The sequence below is a fragment of the Sebastes fasciatus genome, chromosome 12, assembly GCF_043250625.1.
Source record: "Sebastes fasciatus isolate fSebFas1 chromosome 12, fSebFas1.pri, whole genome shotgun sequence".
Lineage (NCBI taxonomy): Eukaryota > Metazoa > Chordata > Actinopteri > Perciformes > Sebastidae > Sebastes > Sebastes fasciatus.
The window spans coordinates 17448368-17464870 of record NC_133806.1 but is presented as its reverse complement, the minus strand read 5'-3'; the positions used below and the strand labels follow the sequence as shown (position 1 = coordinate 17464870).

General features: G+C 41.1%; 1 protein-coding gene and 1 long non-coding RNA gene across 6 annotated transcripts; one reads left to right on the top strand and one right to left on the bottom strand.

Annotated features, from left to right (window-relative positions):
* Positions 1-1044: 1044 nt before the first annotated feature.
* Positions 1045-15441, top strand: esrp1 (epithelial splicing regulatory protein 1). Of its 5 annotated transcripts, XM_074653723.1 has the most exons (17): positions 1045-1184; positions 1315-1446; positions 1865-2026; positions 2138-2254; positions 2638-2749; positions 3215-3358; positions 4517-4571; positions 4689-4799; positions 4933-5065; positions 5204-5246; positions 6271-6590; positions 8151-8375; positions 8461-8713; positions 10318-10498; positions 11923-12064; positions 12540-12629; positions 14109-14379. In XM_074653723.1, exons 2-17 carry the CDS (start codon positions 1315-1317, stop codon positions 14241-14243), a joined length of 2355 nt encoding a protein of 784 aa, XP_074509824.1. In that variant the 5' UTR covers positions 1045-1184; the 3' UTR covers positions 14244-14379. The 5 variants fall into 5 exon arrangements, with proteins under 5 accessions (XP_074509824.1, XP_074509828.1, XP_074509825.1 ...); XM_074653727.1 differs by having other exon boundaries at positions 1097-1446; positions 8461-8701; positions 12540-12662; positions 14109-15441; XM_074653724.1 differs by having other exon boundaries at positions 1097-1446; positions 8461-8701.
* On the bottom strand, positions 11921-13853 carry LOC141779077 (uncharacterized). Its single transcript, XR_012596189.1, has 2 exons — positions 13676-13853; positions 11921-13625 (listed from the first exon to the last, which is right to left on the bottom strand). It is a non-coding gene; the product is annotated as an uncharacterized LOC141779077 (long non-coding RNA).
* Positions 15442-16503: the final 1062 nt, after the last annotated feature.

Genomic DNA, 16503 nt, shown 5'->3' with positions numbered 1-16503 from the left:
TAAACTAAAATTTAAATCTAAATAAGATTAATTGAGCAATGATGTATTATTATTATTATTACTATACTATATTACAAATTATAATAATATAATATTAATATCTATATATAATGTAATATAGTATATTACAATAACTTTCTCAATCAAACGAGGGTGAAAAGACAGTTTCAGTTAGTGCATCATTTTCAGGTGTAGCTATTTAATTGTTCAATTAATAAAAGCTTTTAACATGTAGGAATTAATTAATTAATTAATTAATTAATTGATTGAAATTAAACATCGTAAAAGTAGATCAGGAACACACAGGCTTCATACAGGTTCAGGCCTTTATGTATGTTTTTTTTTTAGCCAATAACCATTTTCCACGTAAATTGTTGTTGTACAATGAAATACTTGTTTATTTATTTTGCACAATTTAAGACTATACAACATAACAAAAAAATTAATGAATAATATACAGTGCAGGAAAAGGCAAAAAAAAAAAACTGGGCTTATCTGAAGCTTCCACCTAGAGACAAGATTAATATAAATAAATAATATGACTACACTGTAAACAATTGCTGTTAATTTACAGCAGGATTTCAACAGTATTAACCTGTTATTGAAAAATTGTTTATTAAAATGTATGTAAAAAATACAACCGAAATAGTGCATTAAAACAAATCAGTAAGATAATGTAAAAGAAAGATGGAAAAACAGCTATATAATGTATCTTTAAACAGTAAATTAACTGTAAAATACTGTGAAATTAATTAAAAAAAAAAAAAAACAGTTCAAACAGTATTTTTCATTAACAGTACAAAGCTGTAAATTTCAGCGACAGTATAATAATGTTAATTTTACAGTAACATAAAGGCAACCCTGCTGCCAGTTCTTTACTGTTATTTTACTGGGAAATTCTTAACAGTGTACATAATAGTGATAACAAACTTAAATTACTTAAATACTGAACAGTATTATGCATAGACATGTACAATCCTCCGCATTCTGCCACGTCCTATAATCTGTGAAGCACCTGAAGGAGGGAGGGGCCAGGTAGAGAGAGTCACGTGGTCACACAGGTAGATGCACTACATAAATCGAGGAGCGTGCAGCCATTACTCCGCGATGGTGACTGCGGGAGGCTTCACTAACATTTAACACGCGACCAAACTTGGATTTACAAACCTCACCTTTACGCTCAGGTGATCAAAGTAAAGGTGTTTATACCTCTCGGCTCACCGCGTGTCTCCTCAGTTACTGTCCTTTATAGCCTACTTTTTGTGCAGCATTAGATTAGTTGTGTGTGTTTTTTTGGGCTGTGTTTGTGTTCAGATGACGGCGCAGGTAGATTACCTGGTGGTGGTTTTCACCGCCACATCTGGCGCGAGCGGAGAGCTGCTGGGATCTGACGAGAAGGAGCTCGTGCAGTTGGTTTGGCAGCTCGTGGATGTAAAGAACAAAAAGGTAAAAAAAAGTTATTACTAAACAATACTTATTACAGCTAGTTATTGTTAATGAAAAGCAGGAAATGTATAGTGGTGAGTAAAGGAGTGGGCAGGTAAACAACTAGTCTGAAATAGACTTAAATACAAATGATTTATCTATATATTCATTTATAATAATGTTGTGACTCAGGTGAGTAAACATATATGAGCTGAAAATAAGCTCTGAAGTTATTCAGTAGAACGAGATTACAAATAGATTCTCCTAATGATGTCTACATTGTAAGATGTTTAAACTTGCCTTCTTCTATGTGATAATATAAATGTAATAAATGTCTATGTTACAGCCATGTGAGGCTATTACGTCAGCCTACAGCATGTGAGTTTCTATGTAGTCTTCTGTTTCAAGACTGACCAGTTTTTTTTCTTCTCTGAACCAGTTGGGCAAGGTGAATGAGCTCCTCATTAAGCCTGACCTCACAGACTTGACAGAAGAAAAAGAGGAGGAGGAAGATGTGGTGGAGGAGAGCGTGGAAGAGGAGAATAGCTCCAGAGCAGATAATGTCTCCACAGCCACAAGTCTGGAGACGGCATTAAACCTGGTAACAACCTCACTGAAGTCACTAAAAAATACACATTTTATTACATAGTAATTACTACTTCTGCCCTGATAGAATTTCTTTCCTAAATGTCTGACGCCTGTGTTTTTACAGTTTCATCTACAACTGACAAACGAGGTGAACAGCGCGGGCGCAGGCACGTCGGTGTGTTTGTGTACAGACGGGCAGCTCCACATCCGTCAAGTGATACACCCCGAGGCCGCAAGCAAGGTGAGCGAGCTGGGTGGGTGAACGCCTTGCAGCCAGGGCGGATGTTCACTCACAGAGCTGCAAGGAACCTTCAGCGCTCACACACACACACACACACAGACACAAAAGGATGTGCTGTGTCAGCACCGGTTGAATTTAATGTTGAGGCCAAAGAAACCTGTCTAATGACACACGCCCATGGACATACTGTACCCGTGCACATGGAACAATCCCTAGGCTACACAATGAAGCTAGTGACATTCTCCCACACGTCTTAAAACCTGTGTCACACAGACATTATTCTACTGGCTTTGAGCAAACAGCAAATATGACGGCAATAAAAATGGCAGCTGTTGACGGGCCTCATGTTCACATCCGTTCTTTTAATTTCTTCCCTTCTCCAGAACATCCTGGTCCCAGACTGTTTCTACTCCTTCTTTGACCTTCGGAAAGAGTTCAAGAACCACTTCCCCTCACCTGACCCCAAGGCTTTGAATGTGCACATCATGGCAGAGTGCATCCTTTCCAAGTGTCACCTGTTTACATTGGTGGTGCGCCAGCGAATGTCTGAACACTGTTATATGCATTTATGGTTATTTATCCGCACGTTCAGCTCGGTCTCTTGAGCACATGTATCGCTCAGAAACACACCACCACACACATATTAGAAGTTTATGAGCCACGGGGTGTTGGCTGCAAGACTAGAGGTTTTGAAATGCAAATAGGGAAACAATGGCAGCACCTTACTAAGCGCTCAGTGGACGAGTGTGTGTTTAGCCAACAGGGCAAACCCCACACACCCACTGGAACAGGATAACTAACGTCTCTGAGAGTGTGTGCGTGTGTGTGTGTTTCTTTTTTGTGCCTTTTTTTTCTATTGTCACACACCCATACCTACAAAAACTTTTCTGTTGTCTCTGAACTGTTAGACTTTTTTTTTCGCTGTTCCTTTTTTGCTTTCCTTGACTGCCTCCCCCTCAGCTCTCAGTATACCTGTTGACGTGCCCGCCATGTGGGACCCGTCATCCACGCTGGATCCGTCAGCCATAATGCCTGCAGAAGTAGCAGTTCAGCAGGTCCAGATCATGGGCAGCATCGTCCTTGCCCTGCTTTCTGAGCCATTTAGTGAGTACTATACATGATTTGACACAAAAGTGAACCATTAGGGATTTGTCAGTTAGTTTGACATAAATGTGGGTTTACGGGAAAGATCGGAAAAGTGTGCAACTTCAAGAGCACTGCGAGGATGATAATTAGAGCTGTAACAGGAAACGAATCAGCAACTGTTTTGATAATCGATTCATCGTTTTTAGTAATTTATCAAAGCCAATTATTTGATGGTCTCATCTTCTCCAATGTTAGCACTTCCTGCTTTTTTTTATCCTATATGATAGTAAACTGAATATCTTTGGATTATGATCTATTTGTTGGACAAAACAAGACATTTAATTTCTGGCATTTTCCCCAGTTTACTGACATGTTCTACGCCAAACATTAACCCATTTGTGTCTAAAGACTATAGTATGATAAGGAAAAATACCACAACATTTGTTCTGACTGGTAAAAAAGTCTTGAAAATCTGGTACTATTTGGTAATTTGGTCATACTTTGGCCATCTAACAGAACAACATTTGAAATTTTTAGATCACATAAAAAATATCACACTTTTATTAAGTCAGGATTTTTGAAAAATTAGGAAAATGCTAATATTGGGTTTATTAAATGTTTTCCATATGACGTATATTATATATTTTTTACACTACACATGTGTGCATATCTTTGTTATTCAATTTGTTATGAGTTTATAGATACCAAATACTTGATTGTGCTCCTTGTAGTTTCTGAGACAGCCATTTTCTCATACTATATCTAGTAATACAGACATTTTCTTATACTATACAGTATCTAGTGTTTGGGCACATCGGACTAATATTTTTTCCTAAAATATAATGGAGTCTGTTTGAAAAAACAGTAGTCCCATGTGCCCAAATATATTACACATTTCAAGCACAAATGGGTAAATCAATAAATAGAGATAATTATTTGCAGATTTATCTACAATGAAAATAATTGTGAGTTGCAGCCTTTAAGTAATTTGCTCTCTATGTTGATTTCTGTAAAAGGAAACTCTCAGTTCAGAAATCCAAAATATAGTCTGCATTTTACCCCCAAGGCCTTAGACCATTATCATGTTTATTACAAATGACTATAATTAGTTTCAGTTATGTGGTCTAATTAGTGATCTGATTATGGAAACCAAACTCTGTTGCTTTCCCATTACAGGCCACACGTTTCCTACCCAGGAGAGAGTCAGTGAGAAGTTTGAGACCGGCACTTGGTGAGTAAAGTTTGCTCAAGACAAATATTCTTTTTGTTCTCTCCCTCTGAAATCAACTCCAGGTCCACTCCTGCTCTGCTAATATCTGTGTGTGTGTGTGTGTGTGTTTGTTTGCAGCAGTAAGATGGAGAAAGTTTGTGACAACACGGTGATCAGAGCCAGAGGGTTGCCATGGCAGTCTTCTGACCAGGACATCGCTCGATTCTTCAGAGGACTCAACATTGCCAAGTATGTCAGCAGCTATATTAACGGTCATCTATGGAGGATTTTGTGTCGATCAGTCAACATGATGTATACTGAAACCTGCTGTTGACACAAGGTTTAACATCCTGTATAACGCTCTGTGTGTTGTGTTGTGTAGAGGAGGGGCTGCGTTGTGTCTTAACGCTCAGGGGAGGAGGAACGGAGAAGCTCTAGTTCGTTTTGTCAGTGATGAACAACGAGACCTGGCGCTGCAGAGACACAAACACCATATGGGCAACAGATACATAGAGGTAACCTGTCTGAACCCCACTCGTTAGTCAATCAGCCACACTACCTAGACCTAATCTAATCACCTACGTCTTTTCCCTAGCTACACACCTATAGTGATAATAATTCCTCATTTCTATCTTTTTCCTTTCTAATGGCAGGTTTACAAAGCAACAGGAGAGGACTTCCTGAAGATAGCAGGAGGTGAGAAGATATAACCATGTGTACTGTACAGTATTTTACCCTAACAACAGCAAACCTAGGCATTTAGTATAATTACGTTGGTGTTTTGTAGACAATATTGTTTGACCAAATTAAGTCCTGAAGCTCTTTGGTTCTGCTGCTCTGGTTTGAGGGAAAATCCACCCACAATTAATTATTTAATAACCAAAATACCCTGCTGTTTGGTTTTGTGCATATGTTTGTTTTTTCAATTATGATTTCAATAATTTAATTTAATTTAATTTAATCTAGTCTAATCTAATCTAATCTAATTTAATTTAATTTGTAAGTAATTAAAGATTCAACAAACAAAAACACCAGGGACAAATTAAATAACAATTGTTAAAGATACATTAACGTTAAAAATGTAAAATACACTAAAAGAAACAACAATGGTATACTGTACATATACACATACCCTGTAAACATACATACATACTGTATATACGCACATGGACATATAGACGTAGCTAAGTGAATGCTTGAACTAAAAGGAAACTATTTTCTCCCACGCCTGTGTTTGTATTCATGTATTTTGATTTTGGGGATCTGAACATGTCCCAGCACCCTAACTACACTTTTTGAAGTGGACTTTTTATGCCCATTAGACGTTTTTCAGCCCACTCGTCATCTCTAAGGGAAAATATTAACTTGTAGAAAAGTTAGCAGTTATGACCAAACCATGATTTGTTTATTAATAGTTACAAGGCTTTTTAGGATGGCAACAAGTTCGTCAACTCGGCATAGTTAAGATGTTACTCATATGTAGAAACACTCCCAGAAGACAGAGATTACCTGTTGAGTTCATGGTGGTGATGTTTATCATCATAAAAATGGAGTACTGGACCATTACTCAAAATCATGAAGGGATATGAGTCATGTTTATTGGTTCAGTTGTAGAATAAGAGAGGCAAAAAGGCCATAGTGTTGAAATCTACAGTGCGATCCTTTCTATTTATATACTTGTGGTTAAATAGGTGTGTCTGTGACCTTGTGTGTGTGCCAGGTACCTCCAATGAGGTAGCAATATTCCTGTCCCGCGAGGACCAGATCATAGTGAGGATGCGAGGTCTCCCTTTCACCGCCACACACGAGCAGGTGCTCACCTTCTTCTCCCCGGGGGAGGGCCTCAAAGAGACGTGTCCGGTCAGCGGAGGGAAGGACGGCATCCTATTTGTTCGCTATCCAGACGGGCGTCCCACTGGCGACGCCTTCGTGTTATTTGCCTGCGAGGAACACGCCCAGTGTGCTCTGAGGAAACACAAGGAAATCCTGGGGAGAAGATATATTGAGCTGTTCAAGAGTACAGCAGCAGAGGTCCAACAGGTACGTCAGGGTGACGCCTCGAAGAAAAATATTTTTGTGGGTGTGTTTCTTTTCTCCTTAGTTGTAGGACTTATTGGAGTAGGGCTTATGGGTGGGACCTGCATAGCATGGTGGTGTGTGTTTGTGTGTGTGTTTCCCTACACACAAATGCTCTGTGAAAGATTACTAGTCCCTCTTTCTCTTCTGTTGTTGGTCTTCCTCAGTCCTTCTCCCTCTCTTGTGTGATGAACACATGGACTCATTTTCTTATCTACGCGGACTGATAAGCTCACGGCCCACAACCATATCTATGCAGAGGCTCAAGCTTTTATGTATGACAGACGGAGGAGTTTTATTGGTTCTCTCCAGAAATGCAAACAAGCCAGCGTCTGACTGACATTTCAACACATATTTAAACACAATGTAGTCTTTGTTGTGCACAAGATGTAATAGCGAGAATGTACTATGGTGTTTGAGTGTTTATTTATTTATTTTTTTCAAATTATCTGGGAAAGGGGAGAAATGCTTCCCTAAACTAGACTCAGTTTAAAGGAACAGTATGTAATATTTCAGGGGATCTATTGTCAGAACTGGAATATAATATTAATAAGTATGTTTTCATTAGTGCATAATCACCTGAAACTAAGAATTGTTGTGTTTTCATTAGCTCAGAATGAGTCCTTCATATCTACATAGGGAGCGAGTCCGCCATGTTGCGCCGCCATGTTTCTACAGTAGCCCAGAACGGACAAACCAAACACTGTTAACTTTTCCTGCTTGGACCGGAGTCAATGAAGTTACTTGCTCCCTTTACTCGCTCCCGTCGCCACTGCGCTCTCTCTCTCTCTCTTGCTTCACCACTCACTTCCCACAAACATACTTTTTTTTTGTAGGCCACTGTGGCACATGGGAGAAGTTGTATTCTGCAATCTCACTGCTACATACCACCAGATCCTACACATTGTTCCTTTAAAGGTACAGTGTGTAGGATTTGGCGGCATCTAGTGGTGTGGTTGCATATTGCAACCAACTGAGTACCCCTCCGCTCACTCCTCCCTTTCCAAGACCGCGGTAACATGAGCCGCAGAGAGCTAAACCGAGGTAACGCTGTTCGCCTCGCTCAGAGGCCATCCTTACCATAATAACATTACTTTAGGAGCAATGGCACTCAGATGGCGGCTGGCGGTACCACGGTTTTGCACTCTGCTCACGTTACTGCATTTTTACAAGCAGAAAAACTATGGTAACCTTTAGATAATGTAATAACGTGAAAGGCTCTCTAGAGCCAGTGTTTGGTTTGTCTGTTCTGGGCTACTGTAGAAACATGGCGGAGCAACATGGTGGACTCTGTGAAGAGGAACTGCTCCCTATGCAGATATGAAGGGCTCATTCCAAGCTAACGAAAACATGATTCTTAGTTTCAGGTGATTATACACTAATGAAAACATAGTTATGGATATTATATTCCATTTCTGTTAATAGATCCCCCGAAATGTTGCACACTGCTCCTTTAAGTCAGTTCTTCCTCCTCGACTGTCTTTGCCGCAGGCAGAGTGTGTAATTTGTAACTGTGTGTTTTAGGTGTTGAACCGGTACTCGTCGGCCCCTCTGATCTCTGTGGCCCCTGCCCCCTTGGTGTCAATGTTGCCCCCAGTCTCTCTCCTGCCCGCTCCCTGTAGTGTGAGGGACTGCCTGAGGCTGCGGGGGCTGCCGTACACGGCGAGCATAGAGGACATCCTCACCTTCCTGGGCGAGTTTACACACGATATCAGACCACATGGCGTGCACATGGTCCTCAACCAGCAGGTACATGCAATAACCGCACCGACACACCCATGGACTCACATGCTCTCAGCTGCAGAGTTAACTTCTCACTGTTTCTTGTTTCAAGGCTCGTCCATCAGGCGACTGCTTCATCCAGATGACCTCACCAGAGCGGGCGATTCAGGCCTCGCAGCGTCTCCACAAGCACGTCATGTCCAGCCAGCGCGGGGCAAACGGCCGCTACGTGGAGGTGTTCCCCTGCAGCACAGAGGAGATGGGCCTGGTGCTGATGGGAGGCTCGCTCTCACACGCACATACACTTGCACACACCCGGAACAGGAGTGGGACAGGGCTAAGCCCGCCGCCATGTAAGTCCAGACGTAAGTGCTGCTGGGAGCTGGGGGTGCTTCGGGACTGCAGGGTAGGTGGGCTCCTGCCGTTGGGGGCAGGGTTTCTGGGTTTTCTCCAATCTAGTACTGTGGGAGGTAGGGGACATCTGGTCTGACCAGGAGGACTCAAAAATGTGTGTGTGTGTGTGTTGGTTTGTGTGTGTGGTACCTCTTTGTAATTTAGTGTGATTAAATTACCCATCTGCATGCACTGAGAAACCTCACGTTAACTGTTTATTCTACCTTTTCACCTGTTGTTCACACATTCTGATTGTAGCAGCATGTTTGTTACTCATTCTTAATTTTACCACCTTACCACTGCTTGATCATCAAAATCTGACAGGGTTGGAATAGTGTAAGCAACAACAGCTAGTCTATAATAAGTCAAAATGGCTTACAACTCTCCAGCCTTATCAGATTGGTAGTGGTGGTTGTGGGATTCAAGCCTCAGTAGACCGGCCCACCTCAGGTGTGTGTGTGCGTCTCCTGTGCTTGTCCAATCAGTGGAGCTGTGGGAAAGGTGGGCAGAGCTGAACGCTGGTGCGTAGAAATGTGCCTTGTTCTCTGTGTCTGTAGTCCTTCACCAGAAATGTGCACTCCTAGTTTTCAAAAAGAAGTCTACTGTTTGTGAATTGTTTGACATGAAGTGCAGATGTTCACAAGAGTGAAAAGTACACAGCACAGGGATTCATGCTAGACACGTGTAGATAGTAGTGAGGTCATGATGAGACAAAATGGCAATTTTATGATTCTTGAGCAAAACATGTTAGACAGGTAGACAGCAACTTGGAACCTATCGGGTATCGGTCTGACGACGGATAAGCCTCTGGGGGCAAGGAGCTATATTTCTGTAGTTCCTATTAGCAACTCGAGACTGGACTTGGAGTTGAGAGACAATGTGTACGACTGGATTGTTTCACAAGTAGCCGGTTTAAAAGCTAATTTCAAACCAATAAAAAGCAAAATCATCGTCAGACAATAGCTGGTGGGTTCCCAGACTGCATTTCAGTCAAAGCGTTCTGCCTCTTTTGCTCACCACGCGGACTGTTTACCAACCAAAGTCTGCTCCAACGTGATTGGCCAATACTACTCGGACTACAAATGGAAAACCAGAACGCTTCCGATACCAAAATCGTGTCCCGCTGCCTACGGATTCAACATGCAAATGCAGAATCTGTTTATAGAGATTAGGTAGACAGCAAGTCCCTGTTCCAGGTAAAAACATACCGCGCCTGTAGCCACAACATATTTTGGGGAGGAGGGAAGTGTTCAGACGGCACTGATGGGCCTAAAATGGTACGGACCATATAAATAAATTGGGTCTTGTTTTTCTGCAGAATATATCCTGACAAAATCTCTGTGCTCTGAGGACATTGTTGCTCTCATTTTGCAAATAATGGATATATATATAAGGGCTCCATGCATTCATCAATTAGACATGTGTCAGGTGCTGAGTAATGGTGGTCATTGTTTGCACGTTTGCATGAGCGCTTCTCTCAGAAACAAACAATGACCAGACTTTACCATCACGACTCTCTATTTCTGTTAGTCTGTATTGAAGTGTTTTGTCTATTCCTCTGTTCTCTCTCCTCCAGGTCTATCTCCACCATCCTACTCCTTCGCCCCCATTCCATCTGTCATGTCTACAGAGGCCGCTGCCGCCCTCTACCCTTCCATGGGTCAGGTGATGCTGGCCCCACGCCCCCTGCCACCTGGACATGCCTACTACCCGGCCTCAGCGCAGCTATACATGAACTACGCAGCCTACTACCCAAGGTAAACAGAGATGTTACAAATGAACAGAGTGGCTTTCAAATACAGCCCTTCATGTTAAATATCTGATAGGATTTATAATTCCAGTTTTCTCAGTAATCTTCCACAAGTCCTCAGATTATTCGTGATAGGATTCATCAATAACTCAATATTATTGTTTATTGTCTGCGCATAATTATATAATGAAAGAAATGTGGTTAATAGTTTTCAAGATAAATTTTTTTTACTAATATCACATCATGAGATATAAAATGCTTCAGAATAGGGCTGTCACGATATCTGATTTTCATTACACGATTATTGTGGCCAAAATAATTCACAAAAACAATATTATCAAACTAAACTTTTGTTAATTATAAATGAATTACACTCAAAATATGTCAAATATGTGTCTGAGAGATAATCTGGAACCATTACGAGACGCTGGATTATTTACACAATATTATCACGTGTATTATTAACGTGATATAAATATTTAATTCTTTTTAAATATCACGGTTATCGTCAACACCGGTATCCCGACACCCCTACTTCTGAATGTAGTTTGTTTTGGGGAAATTACAGGATAGTGTTCACACCCCAAAACCACGTTTAAACCATATTGATGCTGAAATAATGCTGTAATATATCATGATAATAATTTGAATCTCTTTGTGAGAGCTTGCCTGTGTCCAGCCGCCACAATAATGTCAAATGAAATTTTCAAATCAGACGTGCTTGCAAATTCACTGTACGTGGTAATCACACATAAAGTGAACCACTTCAGGACTATAATAGAAAGATTTAAGAGCTTCCTTGTCCTAAACCCAGCCTGTCAGACTGTGTACTTGCTGCTGAGTAAGCGAATAATAAGAATCTAAACTGGTATTGTTTATATGTTTGATTTACTGAACGTTCTGTTTGCAGAGGTATTATTATGGTAACTTGAAGAACACGAGCGGACTAAAACATTTCAAGATACTGTATCTAATTACATGTTGCGCATTGGTGAGCCTTGCCAGATTTTTACAGTGAAATAACACAAAGTCTAATGCTGCTCAGCTACTTATTTGGACTGCAATAATTACAAAATTACTCTAGTTTAGTATAATTTGTGTGCATATACAGCAAAAATAGTCTCTTGCTCAAAGTGGAAAAAGAGGAGCAGCTTTGGTAAAATGCGCCTCGGCAAGGAGAAAGGCCGGGACACAAGGGTAGTTAATAACTGAACACTGTTATCAGAGGACTTGGTAAACTTCAGTGACCTCTGTTTTCTCGCTGGTCATTGAGAAAACATTTATAGACGACGCCCAGAGTTACTCCCAGTCGTGTGTTACGTATTTGCTTTGTTTGCTGAGAAACATGCAGCTTTCAAGTCATAATTTGTTTGTTTTTATTAGATATGTTCATGATAGTCTGTCTGTGCCTTTTCTCTCGTCTTTCTCCAGTCCACCTGGCTCACCTACCACCCTAGGTTTCTTCCCCTCCCCCTCCTCCCTATCCTCCCAGGGGGGGTTGATGCGCATGCCAGGTCTGACATACAACAGCAACGGAGTCAAAGACCTCATTAACGCCATGCAGGCATACCAGGTAAGAGACAAATCTATGCTTAATAACTCTTTATTAATACAGTTTATCCTCCGAGTTCACATACCTCTCTGTAGGATCCAAGTGTTGTATTCAAATCTCCTTCTGTTGTGGGTGTGTATCGTCAGGCATCCACTGTGTTTGCCCAGAGGCTATCAAACTAGTTTATCCTGTCTACTCTCCCTGTTCTGTCACACATGCACTGCTGCTTGCTTAGACTTGAATTGTAGGAACTCAAGTCTTATTTTAACTTGGAAGAGAGTGAAGAATCCCAGGGGTTTGATCAATGAGAGTTTATACAAAATGAAGAGACAAACTGCAGTATTTTTCTCCCATTAACAAACTCCCCCCCCCCCCCCCCCCCCCCCCCCCCCATTCATCCAGTCTAAGGGTCCATTTGGCCTTTAGGTTAGTGTCTATGGTTGCTTGTCACTCAGCCCCCTGTTTCTGTCATTCCTCCCCCTTCATCACAACACAGTATGCCCCCGAGGATGCTCTCATGCACGCCCATGGGCCTGTGCACGCTCACGACCCGACCGGGACATTGCTTACGCAGCCCAAAGAATGGGTGTGTATTTAAGGTGTCTGAGGCAGGTGGCAGGTAAGGATTCGCTGAGGGCTCAGCGAGGGGGCTTTAGTTTAGACGGGGGTTTGTATCTGTGGCTTGGTCTCATCAGGGGTTACAGGGCTCAACACGGCCGCGACATTTCCACTAACCACACGCAGCAGCAACAATGGACACATTTTTGATTGGTTTTAGTGGTTAGAGGAAATTTCTTGGATTTCAATTAATCCTTTTGTCTTTAATTGTTTTGCCTTTTATGGCAGTGTGCTTTATGTAATGCTGGCTACTACATTTCTGTCTTCTTGAGAAGTTATTTATGGGCTACAGGAATAGCCAAGAGGGCTAATTGACCGTTTGGTAAACCCCACCTCTGAATGGTGATTGTCCAATCATAGCTTAGCAACCGTAACTAGGCACAGTAAACATGTCAAGCTTTGGGATTTCTCCAGATGCTAAAACGGTGTGAATAGGTCTCTAATAAAAGCTGTATGCTGTATCTCACAAGTTTGGACGGTTTTAAAACAACACCTTTCTAAAACCAAAAACACAACCGTTAAGTGTGTGTTCATCTGCTCCAATGAGAGATGGAATCATTAGCATGTCCGGCTAACTAGCTTCTATGATAAAAATACAAGCTTGCATAGATATATATACATGCCGATAATAATAATGACTCATTGAAATCGGTTAAGAAGTTATAGTGCTTTTTATCCAGAAGAAGCTTCCCCTTTCACTTGTATAGGGTTACAAGCCAGTCTTGCCTGGTCCAATATGGCGCTCACGTTGACGTATGATCCAGGAGTCAATGTGGCGTTTATGTATATATGTCTAAACAAGCTTGTATACATAACAATTTCAGGGGAGAAGTTAACTACAACTCCCAAGGTGCATTTCGGCAAGAAGCGTCACCAAGCTTAATATTCTGTCGTGTGCGCCGCTAACGGCGGCTGGAAGCGAGAGCTATAAACTATTTTATATACTGACGTTTAAATCAGTTAACTTTGGTTGAATTCAGCAACTATAGCGCGTTATGTTAACTACTGTAACACGTGTGTTTTGAATTTGCTACCGTGCTGACTCGTGCCTCTAACTGGATTCTTCTCCATGGCAACGCAGGCTGAGGCTCATGGGTATTGTAGTATTTTAGTAGTCATGCCAAAATTACCAATAAAACATGATTTCTCAGAAACAAAGTTGAAATAATTGAAACTGGGGGTCCTCTTTCTGACTGACGTTTTACAGGCAACACTGTTCTCTGGGAAGTTTGGGAAGTTAGCAATTACTTTTTTACTTAGCGAACGGTCAATTGGTGGTGATGTAGTGAAATAACAAGAGGTGTAGCCTTCAGGTGGTTGAGAAGGTGATGGGTAATATCTGGTGCTGGTGTAAGGGCTCTGTGTTTGATGCTGTTACACTGGGATAATACTCTCTCCCCTCTCCCCCTCTTCCTTACCCCAAACGCTCCCTCCTCTCCCCCTCCAGAGTCCCGCGGAGTCCATGTCTCTCCTGAGCAGCAGTCTGATTGGTCAGTCCAGCGGAGGCGATGCTCCTCTCATGTCCCTCCCCGCTCTCATGAACAAGCCGGCGGGACAGTACCTGGACCTGACCCTGCTGTAGGGTCACAAACATACAAAGGTCATGTGACAATTTGCTATATGTCAAAGATTTGTAATGTATTGTTAGGTTTTTAAAAATAGTCTTTTAGATGTGTTATTTATATCTTTAAGAACAGAAATTAATGTATTTTATACCAAAATCATTGTGGCCTTAGCCAAGAAATAGCAGTTGTTGTCTTATATTGCACAATGTGTATTTTAAAAGCTTTATAGAGATTTTTTTAACATATGTTATATTATAATCATTATTTTGCTAGCCAAACTAGAGAAGAATGACCTAGTAGCAACCGAGCTAAATCTTTTCCATGAGCTTCTCTGTGAAGAGTGAAAGTGTGTGTGAGTGTGTTTCAGTGTGAAAGAGATGAAAATGAGTATTATGCATGGCTGTGTTGATAACGTCTCAATACTCAATCTGTTTATGCAATACATTTTATGTGTTTATATACGTTTGATACAGTACACAGTGATTGTATTGGAAGCTTTAGTGCATGAAGAAGTTAGTAGTAAAACTTTATGTTTACATAATGCCAAATATCAATGCACTGCTAATCAACAAGACTACTAATGAATATAATAGCAGTTGAATGATAACATACATGTTACACTGCGAGTTTGTCAAATAGTCTGATCCTGGCATCAGGCTTCACTTACAAATATGTGACATCTCACACTTATTAGCCCCCTCCTTTCCTTCTTATGTACCCTACATGGGTTTCTTTCCATGTTGTGTAATGCCAATGTTGTCTTGCCCTTTGTTTTGGACTCACGTTTGAACAGAGGACAGTTCTCTGTAACCTAATCACAGGGTCACAAGCTCTCATCTTACTGAGTGAATCTCAGGAGCCAGGGGTGGCTTTTATTACATGTTTTACTCAGATAAGACCGCAAAGATGCGTCAGTCCGTCACACTTTTCCTTGTCTTCTTTCCACCATCTCAACGGATGCCATGGAGCGAACAGGTTTTCCCTGCAGAAATCCCTTCGCCATTTCTCTTTTTAATCAAATCATTTGGAGAGTAGATGGAAAGTTGAGAAGGATAAGAAATGAAGGACACCTCTTACATGTATCTTGTGAATTAAAATTGCCATTTTTGCCCCGTTTGGGCTCCATGTCGCTTCCTACAGCGGGACTTTAAACTCCTGCTCAGGACGTCCTGCTGTGGCAATGCTGAAACAACAATAAACATAACATGTGAAGTCTGTCAGGTGTTTGATTTCGCTATTTGCTTTCACGACACTTTGCTGTGTGCTTATTGTGCCGCCTGTACTTTGGGAGGGTTTGCAGGAACACAAAAACATAGGTGGAGTTGTCTAATGACAGAATGTGGCTGGAGGCAAAACTGTGGGAACTCCCTCACACTGTCCTCAGTGATTACATCTGTGTTTCACACATACACGCACACACACACACACACACGCTATGGCAAAGAAGCTTTTGTCACTCAGACACACTAAATACATTATCTGAGAGGATGGCTCTTTTTTAAAAGGGTGGAAAAGTGAAGAATAGAGAGTGCAGGAAGGGGGAAGAGAGAAGGAAGGCAGACAAAACCATGTCGGACCCCCTCAGGGCAGATTTGGCATTGTGTAATACAATCTTGTGCACCCCACCCTACTTGATCCCTTTTAAACACACTGACTCGTTCTTCCACTCACAAAAAAACACTGGCTAAACCAGCATAGCAACACCATTAGTATCTATGCAACACAGCTCCAAATACTCTTTTTTTCTCTTCAACTTGTATCACCTCACTGGCAGAGTTTAGTGGGAAATATGTGTAATCTACTGTAGGAAAAATGCAGTGTGATCACACAAGAGTTTTTATTTCATCATTTGTCAAAAGGTGTTTCCTGGCATGTCAATGTAAACCCTGATAGTTTTAGCCTAGTTTAAAATGTTTGTTTCTGATTACAATTTTCACAAATGAGTGCAGTATTTTACAGATTTCAAGAATTAGACTAAGCAATTTTTATCTATGATTACATAGGATATAAGTTTATTTATTGGGGGGGTATTTATATTTTATATCATACTTTTCTTGCAAGATTTACCGTTTAAAAAAAGCTACATAAAAAAACTTATCAGAAATATGCATTTTGAGGGCGCTATGGATGATAAAGATTTGTTTTGCCATATGGGGAGGACAACAATCGAGTTTTTATCAGGGCTTTATGTCTAGTATGTCAGTTTAAATGTGGATCTCTACAAATAGTAGGGATTGAACATTAATATCTTTGAGGAGTGCACCATTTATTTAACAC

Coding starts and splice junctions, on each gene's coding strand:
- esrp1 (XM_074653723.1), top strand. CDS start 1,315: ATGACGGCGCAGGTAGATTACCTGGTGGTGGTTTTCACCGCCACATCT. Junction 5,066..5,203: donor TGGGCAACAGATACATAGAG/GTAACCTGTCTG, acceptor TTCTAATGGCAG/GTTTACAAAGCAACAGGAGA. Junction 12,630..14,108: donor TTACGCAGCCCAAAGAATGG/GTGTGTATTTAA, acceptor CTCCCCCTCCAG/AGTCCCGCGGAGTCCATGTC.